This window comes from Cuculus canorus, chromosome 33 (genome assembly GCF_017976375.1).
Source record: "Cuculus canorus isolate bCucCan1 chromosome 33, bCucCan1.pri, whole genome shotgun sequence".
NCBI classification, from domain to species: Eukaryota; Metazoa; Chordata; class Aves; order Cuculiformes; family Cuculidae; genus Cuculus; species Cuculus canorus.
The window spans coordinates 1,324,739-1,342,882 of NC_071433.1; the positions used below are offsets into that span (position 1 = coordinate 1,324,739).

General features: G+C 59.0%; 1 protein-coding gene across 1 annotated transcript in view; it reads right to left on the reverse strand.

The window, feature by feature from the left end:
• Positions 1–1,764: 1,764 nt before the first annotated feature.
• MYBPC2 (myosin binding protein C2) overlaps positions 1,765–18,144 on the reverse strand; it is a 52,890-nt gene continuing 36,510 nt past the window's right edge. Inside the window, exons 24-30 of the mRNA XM_054052306.1 lie at positions 16,995–17,187; positions 12,439–12,578; positions 9,761–9,920; positions 6,747–6,883; positions 4,238–4,424; positions 2,499–2,531; positions 1,765–1,817 (exon numbers count right to left, since the gene is read on the reverse strand). Coding sequence (XP_053908281.1) covers positions 2,521–2,531; positions 4,238–4,424; positions 6,747–6,883; positions 9,761–9,920; positions 12,439–12,578; positions 16,995–17,187 — 828 coding nt within the window. The 3' untranslated portion in view covers positions 1,765–1,817; positions 2,499–2,520. The remainder of the gene's footprint in view (positions 1,818–2,498; positions 2,532–4,237; positions 4,425–6,746; positions 6,884–9,760; positions 9,921–12,438; positions 12,579–16,994; positions 17,188–18,144) is intronic.

The window sequence follows — 18,144 nt, forward strand, 5'->3', positions numbered from 1 at the left end:
GGTCTTAGATGGGTCCTAGAAGGCACTAAAGAGGTCCCAGAGGCCTCTAGAGGGGTTCAGAGGGTCTTAGATGGGTCCTAGAAGGCACTAAAGAGGTCCCAGAGGCCTCTAGAGGGGTTCAGAGGGTCTTAGATGGGTCCTAGAAGGCACCAAAGAGGTCCCAGAGGCCTCTAGAGGGGTTCAGAGGGTCTTAGATGGGTCCTAGAAGGCACCAAAGAGGTCCCAGAGTCCTCTGAAGGGGTTCAGAGGGTCTTAGATGGGTCCTAGAAGGCACTAAAGAGGTCCCAGGGGGCTCTAGAGGGGTTCAGAGGGTCTTAGATGGGTCCTAGAAGGCACTAAAGAGGTCCCAGAGGCCTCTAGAGGGGTTCAGAGGGTCTTAGATGGGTCCTAGAAGGCACCAAAGAGGTCCCAGAGGCCTCTAGAGGGGTTCAGAGGGTCTTAGATGGGTCCTAGAAGGCACCAAAGAGGTCCCAGAGTCCTCTGAAGGGGTTCAGAGGGTCTTAGATGGGTCCTAGAAGGCACTAAAGGGGTCCCCGGGGGCTCTAGAGGGGTTCAGAGGGTCTTAGATGGGTCCTAGAAGGCACCAAAGAGGTCCCCGGGGCTGTAGAGGGCTCCTGGGTGGAGGCCCTCCTTGGCCATAGCTGACCACGGTTCCTCCGTTCTCCCCCAACCTGGGGCTGCTGCCCCTGTCCTGCGTCCGTCTGTCCGCGCGTCGCCACCACCATCGGCTCTTTGGCTCCTGGGGCTCCTGGGACCCCAATATCCCCCCACCCGGGGAGGGGGCGGTGCCGGCACCGCGATAAAGAGACGGACGGACTGACGGACGTGGGGGACACCTCCACATCCATGCAGAGCACTCCAGGACAGACGGACACAGGGGACACCCCCCACGTCCATCCAGAGCCCCCCCGGACAGACGGACACAGGGGGGATCCCCCTCGTCTATCCAGAGCACCCCAGGGTGGACAGACGGACACAGGGGACCCTCCCAATCTATCCAGAGCCCCCCAGGATGGACAGACGGACACAGGGGACCCTCCTCTGTCCATCCAGAGCCCCCCAGGACGGACAGACGGACACAAGGGACCCTCCCCTGTCCATCCAGAGCCCCTCCAGGATGGACAGACGGACACAGGGGACCCTCCCAATCTATCCAGAGCCCCCCAGGACGGACAGACGGACACAGGGGACCCTCCTCTGTCCATCCAGAGCCCCCCAGGACAGACAGACGGACACAAGGGACCCTCCTCTGTGCATCCAGAGCCCCCCAGGACGGACAGACGGACACAGGGGACCCTCCTCTGTCCATCCAGAGCCCCCCAGGACAGACAGACGGACACAAGGGACCCTCCTCTGTGCATCCAGAGCCCCCCAGGACGGACAGACGGACATAGGGGACCCTCCTCTGTCCATCCAGAGCCCCCCAGGACAGACAGACGGACACAGGGGACCCTCCTCTGTCCATCCAGAGCCCCCCAGGATGGACAGACGGACACAAGGGACCCTCCTCTGTCCATCCAGAGCCCCCCAGGACGGACAGACGGACACAGGGGACCCTCCTCTGTCCATCCAGAGCCCCCCAGCACGGACAGACGGACACAAGGGACCCTCCTCTGTCCATCCAGAGCCCCCCAGGACGGACAGACGGACACAGGGGACCCTCCCAATGCATCCAGAGCCCCCCAGGACGGACAGACGGACACAGGGGACCCTCCTCTGTCCATCCAGAGCCCCCCAGGACGGACAGACGGACACCGGGGGCACAGTCGAGGGCTCCATTTATTCCCCCGGGGGTAATTTCGGCCGCAGATTCGGCCCTGAGGGAGGAGGGGTACCGTTAATTAACCCCTAATGAACCCCCCCCTAATTAATCACTGCCCAATTAACCCCTCCTCAGTGAAGCCCCTTAATTAATCCCCCAATTATCCCTCTCTAATTAACCCCCCAATCAAACACCCCTTAGTTAATCACCCCAATTAACCCCTCCAATTAATCACCCCAATTAAACACCCCCAATTAACCCCTCCAATTAATCACCCCCTAATTAAACACCCCCAATTAACTACCCCTTAATTAATCACCCCAATTAATCACCCCCAATTAACTACCCCTTAATTAATCACCCCAATTAAACACCCCCAATTAAATACCCCTTAATTAATCACCCCAATTAAACACCCCCAATTAAATACCCCCTAATTAATCACCCCAATTAAACACCCCCAATTAAATACCCCTTAATTAATCACCCCAATTAAACACCCCCAATTAAATACCCCTTAATTAATCACCCCAATTAAATACCCCCTATTAACTACCCCCTAATTAATCACCCCAATTAATCACCCCAATTAAATACCCCTTAATTAATCACCCCCCCAACTCAACCCCCCCACTTCCCTCCCCAATAAACACCCCCTTAATTAATGAGCCCCAATTACCCCCATCATTAATTAACACCCCCTAATTAACACCCCCCCAATTAACCCCTTAATTACCCCCCTCTCGCAGGCGCTGCCGTCATTGGGGCACTGTGGGGGGGAAAGGGGTGAATTAGGGCCCATTCCAGGCCTTTTCCCCCCAGTTTTGGGGTCCCCCCCGGTTTCAGGGACCCCCCCGGACCCTCGAGAACCCCCAATTATTGGGGACCCCCCCCCAAATCCCCCCCCCAGCTCTCTGCTCCCAGGCCCCTCCCCTAAGTTTTGGGGTGTCCCCCCCGATTTTAGGGACCCCCCCTCGATTTTAGGGAGCCCCTTCCGATTTTAGGGACCCCTCCTGAGTTTTGGGGATCCCCCCCGGCCCCCCAATTCCCCACTGAGCGCCTCCCCTATCTCCATGCTGGCACCACTGCCCCAGTCCACGATCTCAAAGTTTTTGGGGTACCCCTCCCTGGTTTTGGGGACCCCCTCAGACCTTCGAGTGTCCTCCCAAGATATTGGGGACCCCCCCTGACCCCCCAAAATCCCCACTTTGTCCCCAGGGAGCCCCTCCCCATCTCCTTGTTGGCACCACTGCTCATCACCAAGACCTCAGGGTTCCCCCAAAGTTTTGGGGTCCTACTCCAGATTTTGGGGTCCTCCCCCGATTTTGGGGTCCCACAGATATTGAGGACCCCCCACCAAGCTCTGGGGTCCCCCCAAGGTATTGGGACCCCCCCAAATCCCCACTTTGCCCCCAGGGAGCCCCTCTCCCATCTCCTTGTTGACACCACTGTTCATCCCCACGATCTCAGGGTCCCCCCAAAGTTTTGGGGTCCTACTGCAGATTTTGGGGTCCTCCCCCCGATTTTGGGGTCCCCCCAGATGTTAAGAACCCTCCACCAAGCACTGGGGTCCCCCCAAGGTATTGGGGACCCCCAAAATCCCCACTTTGCCCCCAGTGACCCCTCTCCCATCTCCTTGTTGGCATCACTGTTCATTCCCAAGATCTCAGGGTCCCCCCAGATTTTGGGGTCCTCCCCCCGATTTTGGGGTCCCCCAGATTTTGAGTACCCCCCACCAAGCACTGGGGTCCCCCCCAAGTACTGGGGACCCCCCAAATCCCCACTTTGCCCCCAGAGACCCCCTCTCCCATCTCCTCGTTGACACCACTGTTCATCCCCAAGATCTCAGGATCCCCCCAGATTTTGGGGTCCTCCCCCCGATTTTGGGGTCCCCACAGATATTGAGGACCCCCCACCAAGCACTGGGGTCCCCCCCAAGTACTGGGGACCCCCCAAATCCCCACTTTGCCCCCGGGGACCCCCTCTCCCGTCTCCTCGTTGACACCACTGCTCATCCCCAAGACCTCAGGGTCCCCCCAAAGTTTTGGGGTCCTACTCCAGATTTTGGGGTCCTCCCCCCGATTTTGGGGTCCCCCAGATTTTGAGTACCCCCCACCAAGCACTGGGGTCCCCCCCAAGTACTGGGGACCCCCCAAATCCCCACTTTGCCCCCGGGGATCCCCTCTCCCATCTCCTTGTTGACACCACTGTTCATCCCCAAGATCTCAGGATCCCCCCAGATTTTGGGGTCCTCCCCCCGATTTTGGGGTCCCCCAGATTTTGAGGACCCCCCACCAAGCTCTGGGGTCCCCCCAAGTACTGGGGACCCCCCCAAATCCCCACTTTGCCGCCGGGGATCCCCTCTCCCATCTCCTCGTTGACACCATTTCTCCATCCCCAACATCTCAGGGTCCCCCCAAAGTTTTGGGGTGTCCCCACCCCCCCCAGGTTTTTGGGGTCCCCCCCCCCCCGCACCCCGAATCTCCAGTTTGCACTCGGTGAGGGCCTCGCCGAGCTCGTTGATCGCCCGGCACCCATAGGTGCCACCGTCGAAGGGTCCCGGTTTGCGGATCTGGAGCGTGAGGACCCCCTGACTGTGCCGAGCCAGGAACCGCGGATCCTCGCCGATGGCCACCTGGTTCTTCAGCCACACCACCTTGGGCTGAGAGAGGGGGACACGGGGTTAGGGACCCCCCCCGAACCCCAAAAAACCACCCCCTGAACCCCAAAAATCAATCACCCCCCTGAACCCCCAAACCCACCCTGCAATGCATCCCAACCCTCTCCAGGATGCCCCAATCTCTGCTTCTTGAGCCTCAGCATCTTGGGGTGAGGGGGGGACACACGGGGTTAGGGACCCCCTGAACCCCGAAAATCACCCTTCGAAGCTCAGAACCATCCCCTGAACCCCAAAAATCACACTCTGAACCCCCAAATCACCCCCTGAACCCCCAAACCCACCCCGCAATGCATCCCAACCCTCTCCAGGATGCCCCAATTTCTGCTTCTTGAGCCTCAGCATCTTGGGGTGAGGGGGGGACACACGGGGTTAGGGACCCCCCTGAACCCCAAAAATCACCCTTCGAAGCTCAGAACCATCCCCTGAACCCCAAAAATCACCCCCTGAACCCCCAAACCCACCCTGCAATGCATCCCAACCCTCTCCAGGACGCCCCAATCTCTGCTTCTTGAGCCTCAGCATCTTGGGGTGAGGGGGGGACACACGGGGTTAGGGACCCCCCTGAACCCCAAAAATCACCCTCTGAATCTCAAAACCACCCCCTGAACCCCAAAAATCACCCCCTGAACCCCCAAACCCACCCCGCAATGCATCCCAACCCTCTCCAGGACGCCCCAATTTCTGCTTCTTGAGCCTCAGCACCTTGGGGTGAGGGGGGGACACACGGGGTTAGGGACCCCCCTGAACCCCCAAAATCACCCTCTGAACCTCAAAACCACTCCGTGAACCCCAAAAATCACCCCCTGAACCCCCAAACCCACCCTGCAATGCATCCCAACCCTCTCCAGGACGCCCCAATCTCTGCTTCTTGAGCCTCAGCATCTTGGGGTGAGGGGGGGACACACAGGGTTAGGGACCCCCCTGAACCCCAAAAATCACCCTCTGAATCTCAAAACCACCCCCTGAACCCCAAAAATCACCCCCTGAACCCCCAAACCCACCCCGCAATGCATCCCAACCCTCTCCAGGACGCCCCAATCTCTGCTTCTTGAGCCTCAGCATCTTGGGGTGAGGGGGGGACACACAGGGTTAGGGACCCCCCTGAACCCCAAAAATCACCCTTTGAACCTCAATACCATCCCCTGAACCCCAAAAATCACACTCTGAACCCCCAAATCACCCCCTGAACCCCCCAAACCCGCCCTGCAATGCATCCCAACCCTCTCCAGGACGCCCCAATCTCTGCTTCTTGAGCCTCAGCATCTTGGGGTGAGGGGGGGACACACGGGGTTAGGGACCCCCCTGAACCCCAAAAATCACCCTCTGAACCTCGAAACCACTCCGTGAACCCCAAAAATCACCCCCTGAACCCCCAAACCCACCCCGCAATGCATCCCAACCCTCTCCAGGACGCCCCAATCTCTGCTTCTTGAGCCTCAGCATCTTGGGGTGAGGGGGGGACACACGGGGTTAGGGACACCCCTGAACCCCAAAAATCACCCTCTGAACCTCAAAACCACTCTCTGGACCCCAAAAATGACACTCTGAACCCCCAAATCACCCCCTGAACCCCAGAACAAGCCCCAAGGTGCTGTAGCTCAAGAACCAGGGATTGGGGGGCCCTGGAGAGGGTTGGGATGCATTGCAGGGTGCGTTTGGGGGTTCAGGGGGTGATTTTTGGGGTTCAGGGGTGGTTTTCAGGGTTCAGAGGGTGATTTTTGGGGTTCGGGGGCGTCCCTAACCCTGTGCCCCCCCCCAACCCAAGGTGCTGTGGCTCAAGAACCAGGAACTGGGGGGCCCTGGAGAGGGTTGGGATACATTGCAGGGTGGGTTTGGGGGTTCAAGGGGTGATTTTGGGGTTCAGGGGGTGGTTTTCAGGGTTCAGGAGGTGATTTTTGGGGTTCAGGGGTGGTTTTCAGGGTTCAGGAGGTGATTTTGGGGGTTCAGGGGGGTCCCTAACCCTGTGCTCCCCCCAATCCAAGGAACTGGGGGGCCCTGGAGAGGGTTGGGATGCATTGCGGGGCGCATTGGGTGTTTTTTGGGGTTCAGAGGGTGATTTTTGGGGTTCAGAGGTGGTCCCTAACCCTGTCCCCCCCCCACCCAAGACGCTGCACCTCAAGAATTCATCCTTCTGCACCCCAAAAATCCTTGGTTGGGAGGAAGGGGGTGAGGGGACAGCGATGGGGACCCCAAAATCGCCCTTTAATCCTTTACGCTTCACTGTGAACCCCTCTAATTTTGGGGGGGGGGGACACAGACAGATTTTGGGGGGCAGGGGGGGGACCCCCCAAAATGATGCCTGACCTTGGGGTGCCCTCGCACGGCGCAGTTGAGGGCTGTGGTGTATCCGGCGACGGCGCTGCGATCCACGAGCGGCGTCAGAAATTGGGGCGCCTGCCGGAAATCGTGCTCGCGGAATTGGGGGGGCTTCAGGATCAGCTCTGGGGAGAAAAGGGGGTGCACGGTGAGGAGGGGACCCCAAAATACCGGGGAGGGGGTGGTGAGAGGAAAGGGGACCCCAAAATAGCAGGAGGGGGGATGAGAAGGAAAGGGGGACCCCAAAATAGCAGGAGGGGGGTGAGAAGGAAAGGGGACCCCAAAATAGCAGGAGGGGGGTGAGAAGGAAAGGGGACCCCAAAATAGCAGGAGGGGGGGTGAGAAGGAAAGGGGACCCCAAAATACCAGGAGGGGGGGTGAGAAGGAAAGGGGGACCCCAAAATACCAGGAGGGGGGGTGAGAAGGAAAGGGGACCCCAAAATACCAGGAGGGGGGGTGAGAAGGAAAGGGGGACCCCAAAATACCAGGAGGGGGGGTGAGAAGGAAAGGGGACCCCAAAATAGCAGGAGGGGGGTGAGAAGGAAAGGGGACCCCAAAATAGCAGGAGGGGGGGTGAGAAGGAAAGGGGGACCCCAAAATAGCAGGAGGGGGGATGAGAAGGAAAGGGGACCCCAAAATAGCAGGAGGGGGGATGAGAAGGAAAGGGGACCCCAAAATACCGGGGAGGGGGGGTGAGAAGGAAAGGGGACCCCAAAATAGCAGGAGGGGGGGTGAGAAGGAAAGGGGGACCCCAAAATAGCAGGAGGGGGGGTGAGAAGGAAAGGGGACCCCAAAATAGCAGGAGGGGGGTGAGAAGGAAAGGGGACCCCAAAATAGCAGGAGGGGGGGTGAGAAGGAAAGGGGACCCCAAAATACCAGGAGGGGGGGTGAGAAGGAAAGGGGACCCCAAAATACCAGGAGGGGGGGTGAGAGGGAAAGGGGACCCCAAAATACCGGGGAGGGGGGGTGAGAAGGAAAGGGGACCCCAAAATACCAGGAGGGGGGGTGAGAAGGAAAGGGGGACCCCAAAATACCAGGAGGGGAGGTGAGAAGGAAAGGGGGACCCCAAAATAGCAGGAGGGGGGTGAGAAGGAAAAGGGGACCCCAAAATAGCAGGAGGGGGGGTGAGAAGGAAGGGGACCCCAAAATACCAGGAGGGGAGGTGAGAAGGAAAGGGGACCCCAAAATAGCAGGAGGGGGGGTGAGAAGGAAAGGGGACCCCAAAATACCAGGAGGGGGGGTGAGAAGGAAAGGGGGACCCCAAAATAGCAGGAGGGGGGTGAGAAGGAAAAGGGGACCCCAAAATAGCAGGAGGGGGGGTGAGAAGGAAAGGGGACCCCAAAATACCGGGGAGGGGGGGTGAGAAGGAAAGGGGACCCCAAAATACCGGGGGGGGGGTTGTTAAAAAGGAAGGGCCCTACACCGCCCCCCCAGACCCCCAGGACTCCCCCAAAGCCCCTCTCAAAGCCCCCCCAAACTCCCCTAAACCCCCAAAGCCCTTCTCAAAGACTCCCAAATCCCCCCTAAACCCCCAAAGCCCCCCAAATCCCCCCAAATCCCCCCTAAACCCCCTAAATCCCCCCCAAACCCCCCTAAACTCCCCAAAGCCCTTCACAAAGCCCCCCAAATCCCCCCTAAACCCCCAAAGCCCCTCTCAAAGCCCCCCAAACCTCCCAAAGCCCCTCTCAAAGCCCCCCAAATCCCCCTAAACCCCCAAAGCCCCCCCAAATCCCCCAAAGCCCCTCTCAAAGCCCCCCAAATCCCCCCTAAACCCCCCAAAGCCCCTCTCAAAGCCCCCCTAAACCCCCCAAACCCCCTCAACCCCCCCAAATCCCCCTAAACCCCCAAAGCCCCCCTAAACCCCCCAAAGTCCCCTCAAAGCCCCCCCAAATCCCCCTAAAGCCCCCAAAGCCCCTCTCAAAGCCCCCTAAATCCCCCCTAAACCCCCCCAAACCCCCCTAAACCCCACTAAGCCCCTCTCAAGGCCCCCCCAAATCCCCCCAAAACTCCCCAAAGCCCCCCAAACACCCCCTAAACCCCCCAAATCCCCCCTAAACCCCCCAAAGCCCCTCTCAAAGCCCCCCAAATTCCCCCTTAAACCCCCTAAATCCCCCCAAATCCCCCCTAAACCCCCCAAAGCCCCTCCAAAACCCCCCAACCCCCCCTCAAAGCCCCCCCAAACCCCCCTAAACCCCCCAAAGCCCCTCTCAAAGACCACCAAATCCCCCTAAACCCCCAAAGCCCCCCTAAACCCCCCAAAGCCCATCTCAAAGCCCCCCAAATCCCCCCTAAACCCCTCTCAAAGCCCCCCAAACCCCCCTTAAAACCCCTAAATCCTCCCCAAACACCCCCTAAACCCCCCAAAGCCCCTCTCAAAGCCCCCCAAATCCCCCCAAAGCCCCCCTAAACCCCTCTCAAAGCCCCCCAAATCCCTCCTTAAACCCCCTAAATCCCCCCAAATTCCCCCTAAACCCCCCAAATCCCCCCTAAACCCCCCAAAGCTCCTCTCAAAGCCCCCCAAACACCCCCTAATCCCCCCAAACACCCCCTAAACCCCCCAAAGCCCCTCTCAAAGCCCCCCCAAACCCCCCCTAAACCCCCCAAACCCCCCTCAAAGCCCCCCAAACACCCCCTAAACCCCCCAAAGCCCCTCTCAAAGCCCCCCCAAACCCCCCCTAAACCCCCCAAACCCCCCTCAAAGCCCCCCAAACACCCCCTAAACCCCCCAAAGCCCCTCTCAAATCCCCCCTAAACCCCCCAAACACCCCCTAAACCCCCCAAATCCCCCCTAAACCCCCCAAACCCCCCCTCAAAGCCCCCCAAACCCCCCTAAACCCCCCAAAGCCCCTCTCAAATCCCCCCTAAACCCCCCAAACACCCCCTAAATCCCCCCCAAATCCCCCCTAAACCCCCCCAAAGCCCCTCTCAAAGCCCCCCCAAACCCCCCCTAACCCCCCCATTTCCCCCCTCAGCGCCCCCCAAATCCCCCCTTTGCCCCCCACCTGCTTTGGGGATGCGGGCGGTGTTGGTGGACACCCCCGGGTTCTCGCTGGCGCCGCAGAGGTTTTCGCTGAAGACGCGGAATCGGTACTCGTTGCCCATCACCAACTCGGACACTGTGCAGCGACGGTGGCGGTTGTGCTCATACACCGTGAACCACTCCTGGGGGGGCACAGGGCGGCTATGGGGCAGCCGTGGGGCTGGGGGGGGGGCTGGGGGGCAGCTATGGGGCAGGGATGGGGCACTATGGGTCAGTTATGAGTCGCTATGGGTCAGTATGGGTCACCTTATGGGTCACCTATGGGTCACTATGGGTCACTATGGGTCAGTTATGAGTCGCTATGGGTCAGTTATGGGTCGTTATGGGTCAGTATGGGTCACTATAAGTCATTTATGGGTCACTATGGGTCAGTTATGGGTCGCTATGAGTCAGTATGGGTCACCTATGGGTCACTATAAGTCAGTTATGGGTCACTATTGGGCAGTTATGGGTCACTATGGGTCAGCTATGGGTCACTATAGGTCACCTATGGGTCACTATGGGTCAGTTATGGGTCGCTATGGGTCAGTTATGGGTCGTTATGGGTCAGTATGGGTCAGTATGGGTCACTATAAGTCATTTATGGGTCACTATGGGTCAGTTATGGGTCGCTATGAGTCAGTATGGGTCACCTATGGGTCACTATAAGTCAGTTATGGGTCACTATTGGTCAGTTATGGGTCACTATAGGTCACTTATGGGTCACTATGGGTCACTATGGGTCACTATGGGTCACTATGGGTCAGTTATGAGTCGCTATGGGTCAGTTATGAGTCACCTATGGGTCACCTATGGGTTGCTATGGGTCAGTTATGGGTCACTATGGGTCAGTTATGAGTTGCTATGGATCAGTATGGGTCACCTATGGGTCACCTATGGGTCAGTATGGGTCACTATGGGTCACTATGGGTCCGTTATGGGTCGCTATGTGTCACTTTTGGTCAGTTATGGGTCACTATGGGTCGCTATGGGTCAGCTACGGGTCGCTATGGGTTGCTATGGGTCGCTATGGGTCAGCTATGGGTCGCTATGGGTCAGCTATGGGTCGCTATGGGTCACTATGGGTCTCTATGGGTTGCTATGGGTCCGTTATGGGTCACTATGGGTCTCTATGGGTCAGCTATGGGTCTCTATGGGTCGCTATGGGTCAGCTACGGGTCGCTATGGGTTGCTATGGGTCGCTATGGGTCAGCTATGGGTCGCTATGGGTCGCTATGGGTCGCTATGGGTCAGCTATGGGTCGCTATGGGTCGCTATGGGTCAGCTATGGGTCGCTATGGGTCACTATGGGTCTCTATGGGTCAGCTATGGGTCTCTATGGGTCGCTATGGGTCAGCTACGGGTCGCTATGGGTCGCTATGGGTCGCTATGGGTCAGCTATGGGTCGCTATGGGTCGCTATGGGTCTCTATGGGTCAGCTATGGGTCAGTATGGGTCACCTATGGGTCACTATAAGTCAGTTATGGGTCAGTATGGGTCAGCTATGGGTCATTATAGGTCACCTATGGGTCACTATGGGTCACTATGGGTCAGTTATGGGTCGTTATGGGTCAGTATGGGTCAGTATGGGTCACTATAAGTCATTTATGGGTCGCTATGGGTCAGTTATGGGTCACTATGGCTCAGTTATGGGTCAGTATGGTTCAATTATGGGTCGCTATGAGTCAGTATGGGTCACCTTATAGGTCACTATAAGTCAGTTATGGGTCACTATTGGGCAGTTATGGGTCACTATGGGTCACTATGGGTCAGCTATGGGTCACTATGGGTTGCTATGGGTCACTATGGCTCACTATGGGTCAGTTATGAGTTGCTATGGGTCGCTATGGGTCACCTATGGGTCACGTATGGGTCACATATGGGTCACCTATGGGTCTCTATGGGTCAGCTATGGGTCAGCTGTGGATCGCTATGGGTCTCTACGGGTCGCTATGGGTCAGCTATGGGTCAGCTATGGGTCGCTATGGGTCACTATGGGTCACTATGGGTCGCTATGGGTCAGTTATGGGTGGCTATGGGTCACCTATGGGTCACTATGGGTCACTATGGGTCAGCTATGCGTCACTATGGGTCAGCTATGCATCACTATGGGTCAGTTATGGGTTGCTATGGGTCAGTATGGGTCACTATGGGTCAGTTATGGGTCACTACTGGTCAGTTATGGGTCAGTTATGGGTCTCTATGGCTCTCTATGGATCGCTATGGGTCTCTATGGGTCGCTATGGGTCAGTTATGGGTCTCTATGGGTCAGCTATGGGTCTCTATGGGTCTCTATGGGTCTCTATGGGTCGCTATGGGTCGCTATGGGTCAGCTATGGGTCGCTGTGGGTCGCTATGGGTCAGTTATGGGTCGCTATGGGTCGCTATGGGTCTCTATGGGTCTCTATGGGTCTCTGTGGGTCGCTGTGGGTCGCTGTGGGTCTCTATGGGTCTCTATGGGTCACTATGGGTCACTATGGGTCGCTATGGGTCACTATGGGTCGCTATGGGTCGCTGTGGGTCTCCATGGGTCACTATGGGTCTCTATGGGTCAGTTATGGGTCGCTATGGGTCTCTATGGGTCTCTATGGGTCTCTATGGGTCTCTATGGGTCGCTATGGGTCGCTATGGGTCGCTATGGGTCGCTGTGGCTCTGCTCACCATGGTGCGCGTGTCGGCCTTCTGGACGCTGTACCCGGTGATTTCGGCGTTGCCGTCGTCCTCGGGCGGTTCCCATTCCAGCAAAGCGTTGAAGCCCCAAACCTCGGCCACGCGCACGGCCCGGGGGGGGCCCGGGCGCTCTGGGGCGGCGGCAGCCCCAAACCAGTGACCCCAGTGACCCCACACCAGTGACCCCAGTGACCCCAGTGACCCCAGTGACCCCACACCAGTGACCCCAGTGCCCCACACCAGTGACCCCAGTGCCCCCACACCAGTGCCACCAGTGACCCCAAACCAGTGACCCCAGTGACCCCAGTGACCCCAAACCAGTGACCCCAGTGACCCCACACCAGTGCCACCAGTGACCCCACACCAGTGACCCCAGTGACCCCACACCAGTGACCCCAGTGACCCCACACCAGTGCCACCAGTGACCCCACACCAGTGACCCCAGTGACCCCACACCAGTGACCCCACACCAGTGACCCCAGTGACCCCAAACCAGTGACCCCACAGCAGTGACCCCAGTGACCCCACACCAGTGCTCCCAGTTGCCTCCAGACCAGTGCCACCAGTGCCCCACACCAGTGACCCCAGTGCCACCAGTGACCCCAGTGACCCCACACCAGTGACCCCAGTGACCCCAGTGACCCCACACCAGTGACCCACACCAGTGACCCCAGTGACCCCAAACCAGTGCCACCAGTGACCCCACACCAGTGACCCCAGTGCCACCAGTGACCCCAGTGCCACCAGTGACCCCAGTGACCCCACACCAGTGACCCACACCAGTGACCCCAGTGACCCCAAACCAGTGCCACCAGTGACCCCACACCAGTGACCCCAGTGACCCCACACCAGTGACCCCAGTGACCCCACACCAGTGCCCCAAACCAGTGCTCCCAGTGCCCCATCCCAGTGCTCCCAGTAACCCCCAAACCAGTGCTCCCAGTAACCCATCCCAGTGCTCCCAGTGACCCAAACCAGTGCTCCCAGTAACCCATCCCAGTGCTCCCAGTAACCCCCAAACCAGTGCTCCCAGTGACCCAAACCAGTGCTCCCAGTAACCCATCCCAGTGCTCCCAGTGACCCCCAAACCAGTGCTCCCAGTAACCCATCCCAGTGCTCCCAGTGACCCCCACACCAGTGCTCCCAGTGACCCAAACCAGTGCTCCCAGTGCCCCACACCAGTGCTCCCAGTGACCCCCAAACCAGTGCTCCCAGTGACCCAAACCAGTGCTCCCAGTGCCCCACACCAGTGCTCCCAGTGCCCCCAAACCAGTGCTCCCAGTTGCCTCCACACCAGTGCTCCCAGTGCCCCCAACCAGTGCTCCCAGTGCCCCACACCAGTGCTCCCAGTGCCCCCAAACCAGTGCTCCCAGTTGCCTCCACACCAGTGCTCCCAGTGCCCCCACACCAGTGCTCCCAGTGCCCCCCAACCAGTGCTCCCAGTGCCCCACACCAGTGCTCCCAGTTGCCCCAGCCCATCTCCCTCTCATCCACCCCATCCCACCTCATCTCATCTCTCTCATCCCATTCCACCTCATCCCATCCCACCTCATCCCATCCCACCTCATCCATCCATCCCATCCCATCCCATTTCATCCATCCCATCCCATCCCATCTCATCCCCTTTCATACATCCCACCCCACCTCATCCATCCCACCTCATCCATCCCACCTCATCCCATCCCACCTCATCCATCCCACCTCATCCATCCCACCTCATCCCATCCCACCTCATCCCATCCCACCTCATCCCATCCCACCTCATCCCATCCCACCTCATCCATCCCACCTCATCCATCCCACCTAATCCCATCCCACCTCATCCCATCCCACCTCATCCCATCCCACCTCATCCATCCCACCTAATCCCATCCCACCTCATCCCATCCCACCTCATCCCACCCCACCTCATCCATCCCTTCCTATCCCATCCATCCCACCTCATCCATCCCACCTCATCCATCCCATCCCATCCCATCCCATCCCATCCACCCCACCTCATCCCCATCCCACCTCACCCATCCCACCTCACCCATCCCACCTCATCCATCCCACCTCATCCATCCCTTCCCATCCCATCCATCCCACCTCATCCCATCCCACCTCATCCCATCCCACCTCATCCCACCCCACCTCATCCATCCCACCTCATCCATCCCACCTCATCCACCCCACCTCATCCCATCCCACCTCATCCCCATCCCACCTCACCCATCCCACCTCATCCATCCCACCTCATCCACCCCACCTCATCCCATCCATCCCACCTCATCCCATCCCACCTCATCCCATCCCACCTCATCCCATCCCACCTCATCCATCCCTTCCCATCCCATCCATCCCACCTCATCCCATCCCACCTCATCCCATCCCACCTCATCCATCCCACCTCATCCCATCCCACCTCATCCCATCCCACCTCATCCATCCCTTCCCATCCATCCCACCTCATCCATCCCACCTCATCCCATCCCACCTCATCCCATCCCACCTCATCCATCCCTTCCCATCCATCCCACCTCATCCCATCCCACCTCATCCCATCCCATCTCATCCCATCCCACCTCATCCATCCCACCTCATCCACCCCACCTCATCCCATCCCACCTCATCCCATCCCACCTCATCCCATCCCACCTCATCCCATCCCACCTCATCCACCCCACCTCATCCCATCCCACCTCATCCCATCCCACCTCATCCCATCCCACCTCATCCATCCCATCCCATCCATCCCACCTCATCCCATCCCACCTCATCCATCCCATCCCATCCATCCCACCTCATCCCATCCCACCTCATCCCATCCCACCTCATCCATCCCACCTCATCCATCCCACCTCATCCACCCCACCTCATCCCATCCCACCTCATCCCATCCCACCTCATCCATCCCACCTCATCCATCCCACCTCATCCATCCCTTCCCATCCATCCCACCTCATCCATCCCACCTCATCCACCCCACCTCATCCCATCCCACCTCATCCCATCCCACCTCATCCATCCCATCCCATCCATCCCACCTCATCCCATCCCACCTCATCCCATCCCACCTCATCTCATCCATCCCACCTCATCCATCCCATCTCATCTACCTCATCTCATCCCATCCCATCTCACCTCATCGCATCTCCATTCTCCCATCCCACCTCACCCATCCCACCTCATCCATCCCACCTCATTCCATCTCACCTCATCCATCCCATCCCATCCCCTCCCATCCCATCCTATCCCACCTCATCCATCCCATCTCATCTCATCCATCCCATCTCATCTCATCCATTCCATCTCATCTCATCCCATCTCACCCATCCCACCTCATCCATCCCACCTCATCCCATCCCACCTCATCCCATCCCACCTCATCCATCCCACCTCATCCCATCCCACCTCATCCATCCCATCCCATCCCATCCCACCTCATCCATCCCACCTCATCCCATCCCACCTCATCCATCCCACCTCATCCATCCCACCTCATCCCATCCCACCTCATCCCATCCCACCTCATCCATCCCACCTCATCCCATCCCACCTCATCCCATCCCACCTCATCCATCCCATCTCATCCCATCCCACCTCATCCATCCCACCTCATTCCATCTCACCTCATCCATCCCATCCCATCCCACCTCATCCATCCCACCTCATCCCATCCCACCTCATCCATCCCACCTCATCCCATCCCACCTCATCCATCCCACCTCATCCATCCCACCTCATCCATCCCACCTCATCCCATCCCACCTCATCCCATCCCATCTCATCCATCCCATCTCATCCCCATCCCACCTCATCCATCCCACCTCATCCCATCCCACCTCATCCATCCCACCTCATCCATCCCACCTCATCCCATCCCACCTCATCCATCCCACCTCATCCCATCCCACCTCATCCCATCCCACCTCATCCATCCCATCCCATCCCACCTCATCCCATCCCACCTCATCCCATCCCACCTCATCCCATCCCACCTCATCGTATCCCACCTCATCCACCCCACCTCATCCATCCCACCTCATCCATCCCACCTCATCCCATCCCACCTCATCCATCCCACCTCATCCCATCCCACCTCATCCCATCCCACCTCATCCCATCCCACCTCATCCATCCCATCCCATCCCACCTCATCCATCCCACCTCATCCATCCCACCTCATCCATCCCACCTCATCCCATCCCACCTCATCCCATCCCATCCCATCCCATCCCACCTCATCCATCCCATCCCATCCCATCCCACCTCATCCATCCCACCTCATCCATCCCACCTCATCCCATCCCACCTCATCCCATCCCATCCCATCCCATCCCACCTCATCCATCCCACCTCATCCATCCCACCTCATCCATCCCACCTCATCCCATCCCATCCCATCCCATCCCACCTCATCCATCCCATCCCATCCCATCCCACCTCATCCATCCCATCCCATCCCATCCCACCTCATCCATCCCATCCATCCCATCCCACCTCATCCATCTCATCCCATCCATCCCATCCCATCCCATTTCTCCGCCCCCGTTCCCGGCCCTCACCAACGACGCGCAGCCGCATGGTGGCCGTGTCCGCCATGTTCTCGATCTCCAGGCGCAGCTCATACTCTCCGGAGTGGGACCGCGCGGCCGCGCGGATGAAGAACACCGTATCCACGTCCGAGTTGCGGATGTGCACGTCCTCCCCCAGCGCCTTCCCCTCCTTCGTCCACGTCACCCGCGGCCGCGGCTTCCCCTGCGGCCATGGCGCTCAGCGACGGGGCCGCCACCCACGGCGCTGCCCGTGGGGCTCTGAGCTTCTCCCCATGGCGCTATGGGGCTGGTGGTGTCCCCTATGGCACCATGGGTTCTCCCCATGGCTCTGTGGGGCTCTGAGCTTCTCCCCATGGCGCTATGGGGCTGACGGTGTCCCCTATGGCACCATGGGTTCTCCCCATGGCTCTGTGGGGCTCTGAGCTTCTCCCCATGGCGCTATGGGGCTGACGGTGTCCCCTATGGCACCATGGGTTCTCCCCATGGCTCTGTGGGGCTCTGAGCTTCTCCCCATGGCTCTGTGGGGCTCTGAGCTTCTCCCCATGGCGCTATGGGGCTGGTGGTGTCCTCTATGGCACCATGAGTTCTCCCCATGGTTCTGTGGGGCTCTGAGCTTCTCCCCATGGCGCTGTGGGGCTGGTGGGGTCCTCTATGGCACCATGGGTTCTCCTCATGGAGCTGTGGGGCTGAGTTCTCCCCATGGTGCTATGGGGCTGGTGGTGTCCCCTATGGCACCATGGGTTGTCCTCATGGCACTATGGGGCTCTGAGCTTCTCCCCATGGTGCTATGGGGCTGGTGGTGTCCTCTATGCTGCCATGGGTTCTCCTCATGGAGCTGTGGGGCAGAGCTCTCCCCATGGTGCTATGGGGCTCTGAGCTTCTCCCCATGGCGCTATGGGGCTGGTGGTGTCCCCTATGGCACCATGAGTTCTCCCCATGGTTCTGTGGGGCTCTGAGCTTCTCCCCACGGCGCTATGGGGCTCATGGTGTCCCCTACGGCACCATGGGTTGTCCTCATGGAGCTGTGGGGCTGAGTTCTCCCTATGGGGCAGAGTTCTCCCTATGGAGCTATGGGGCAGCGAGTTCTCCCCATGGTTCTGTGGGGCTCTGAGCTTCTCCCCATAGCGCTATGGGGCTCATGGTGTCCCCTATGGCACCA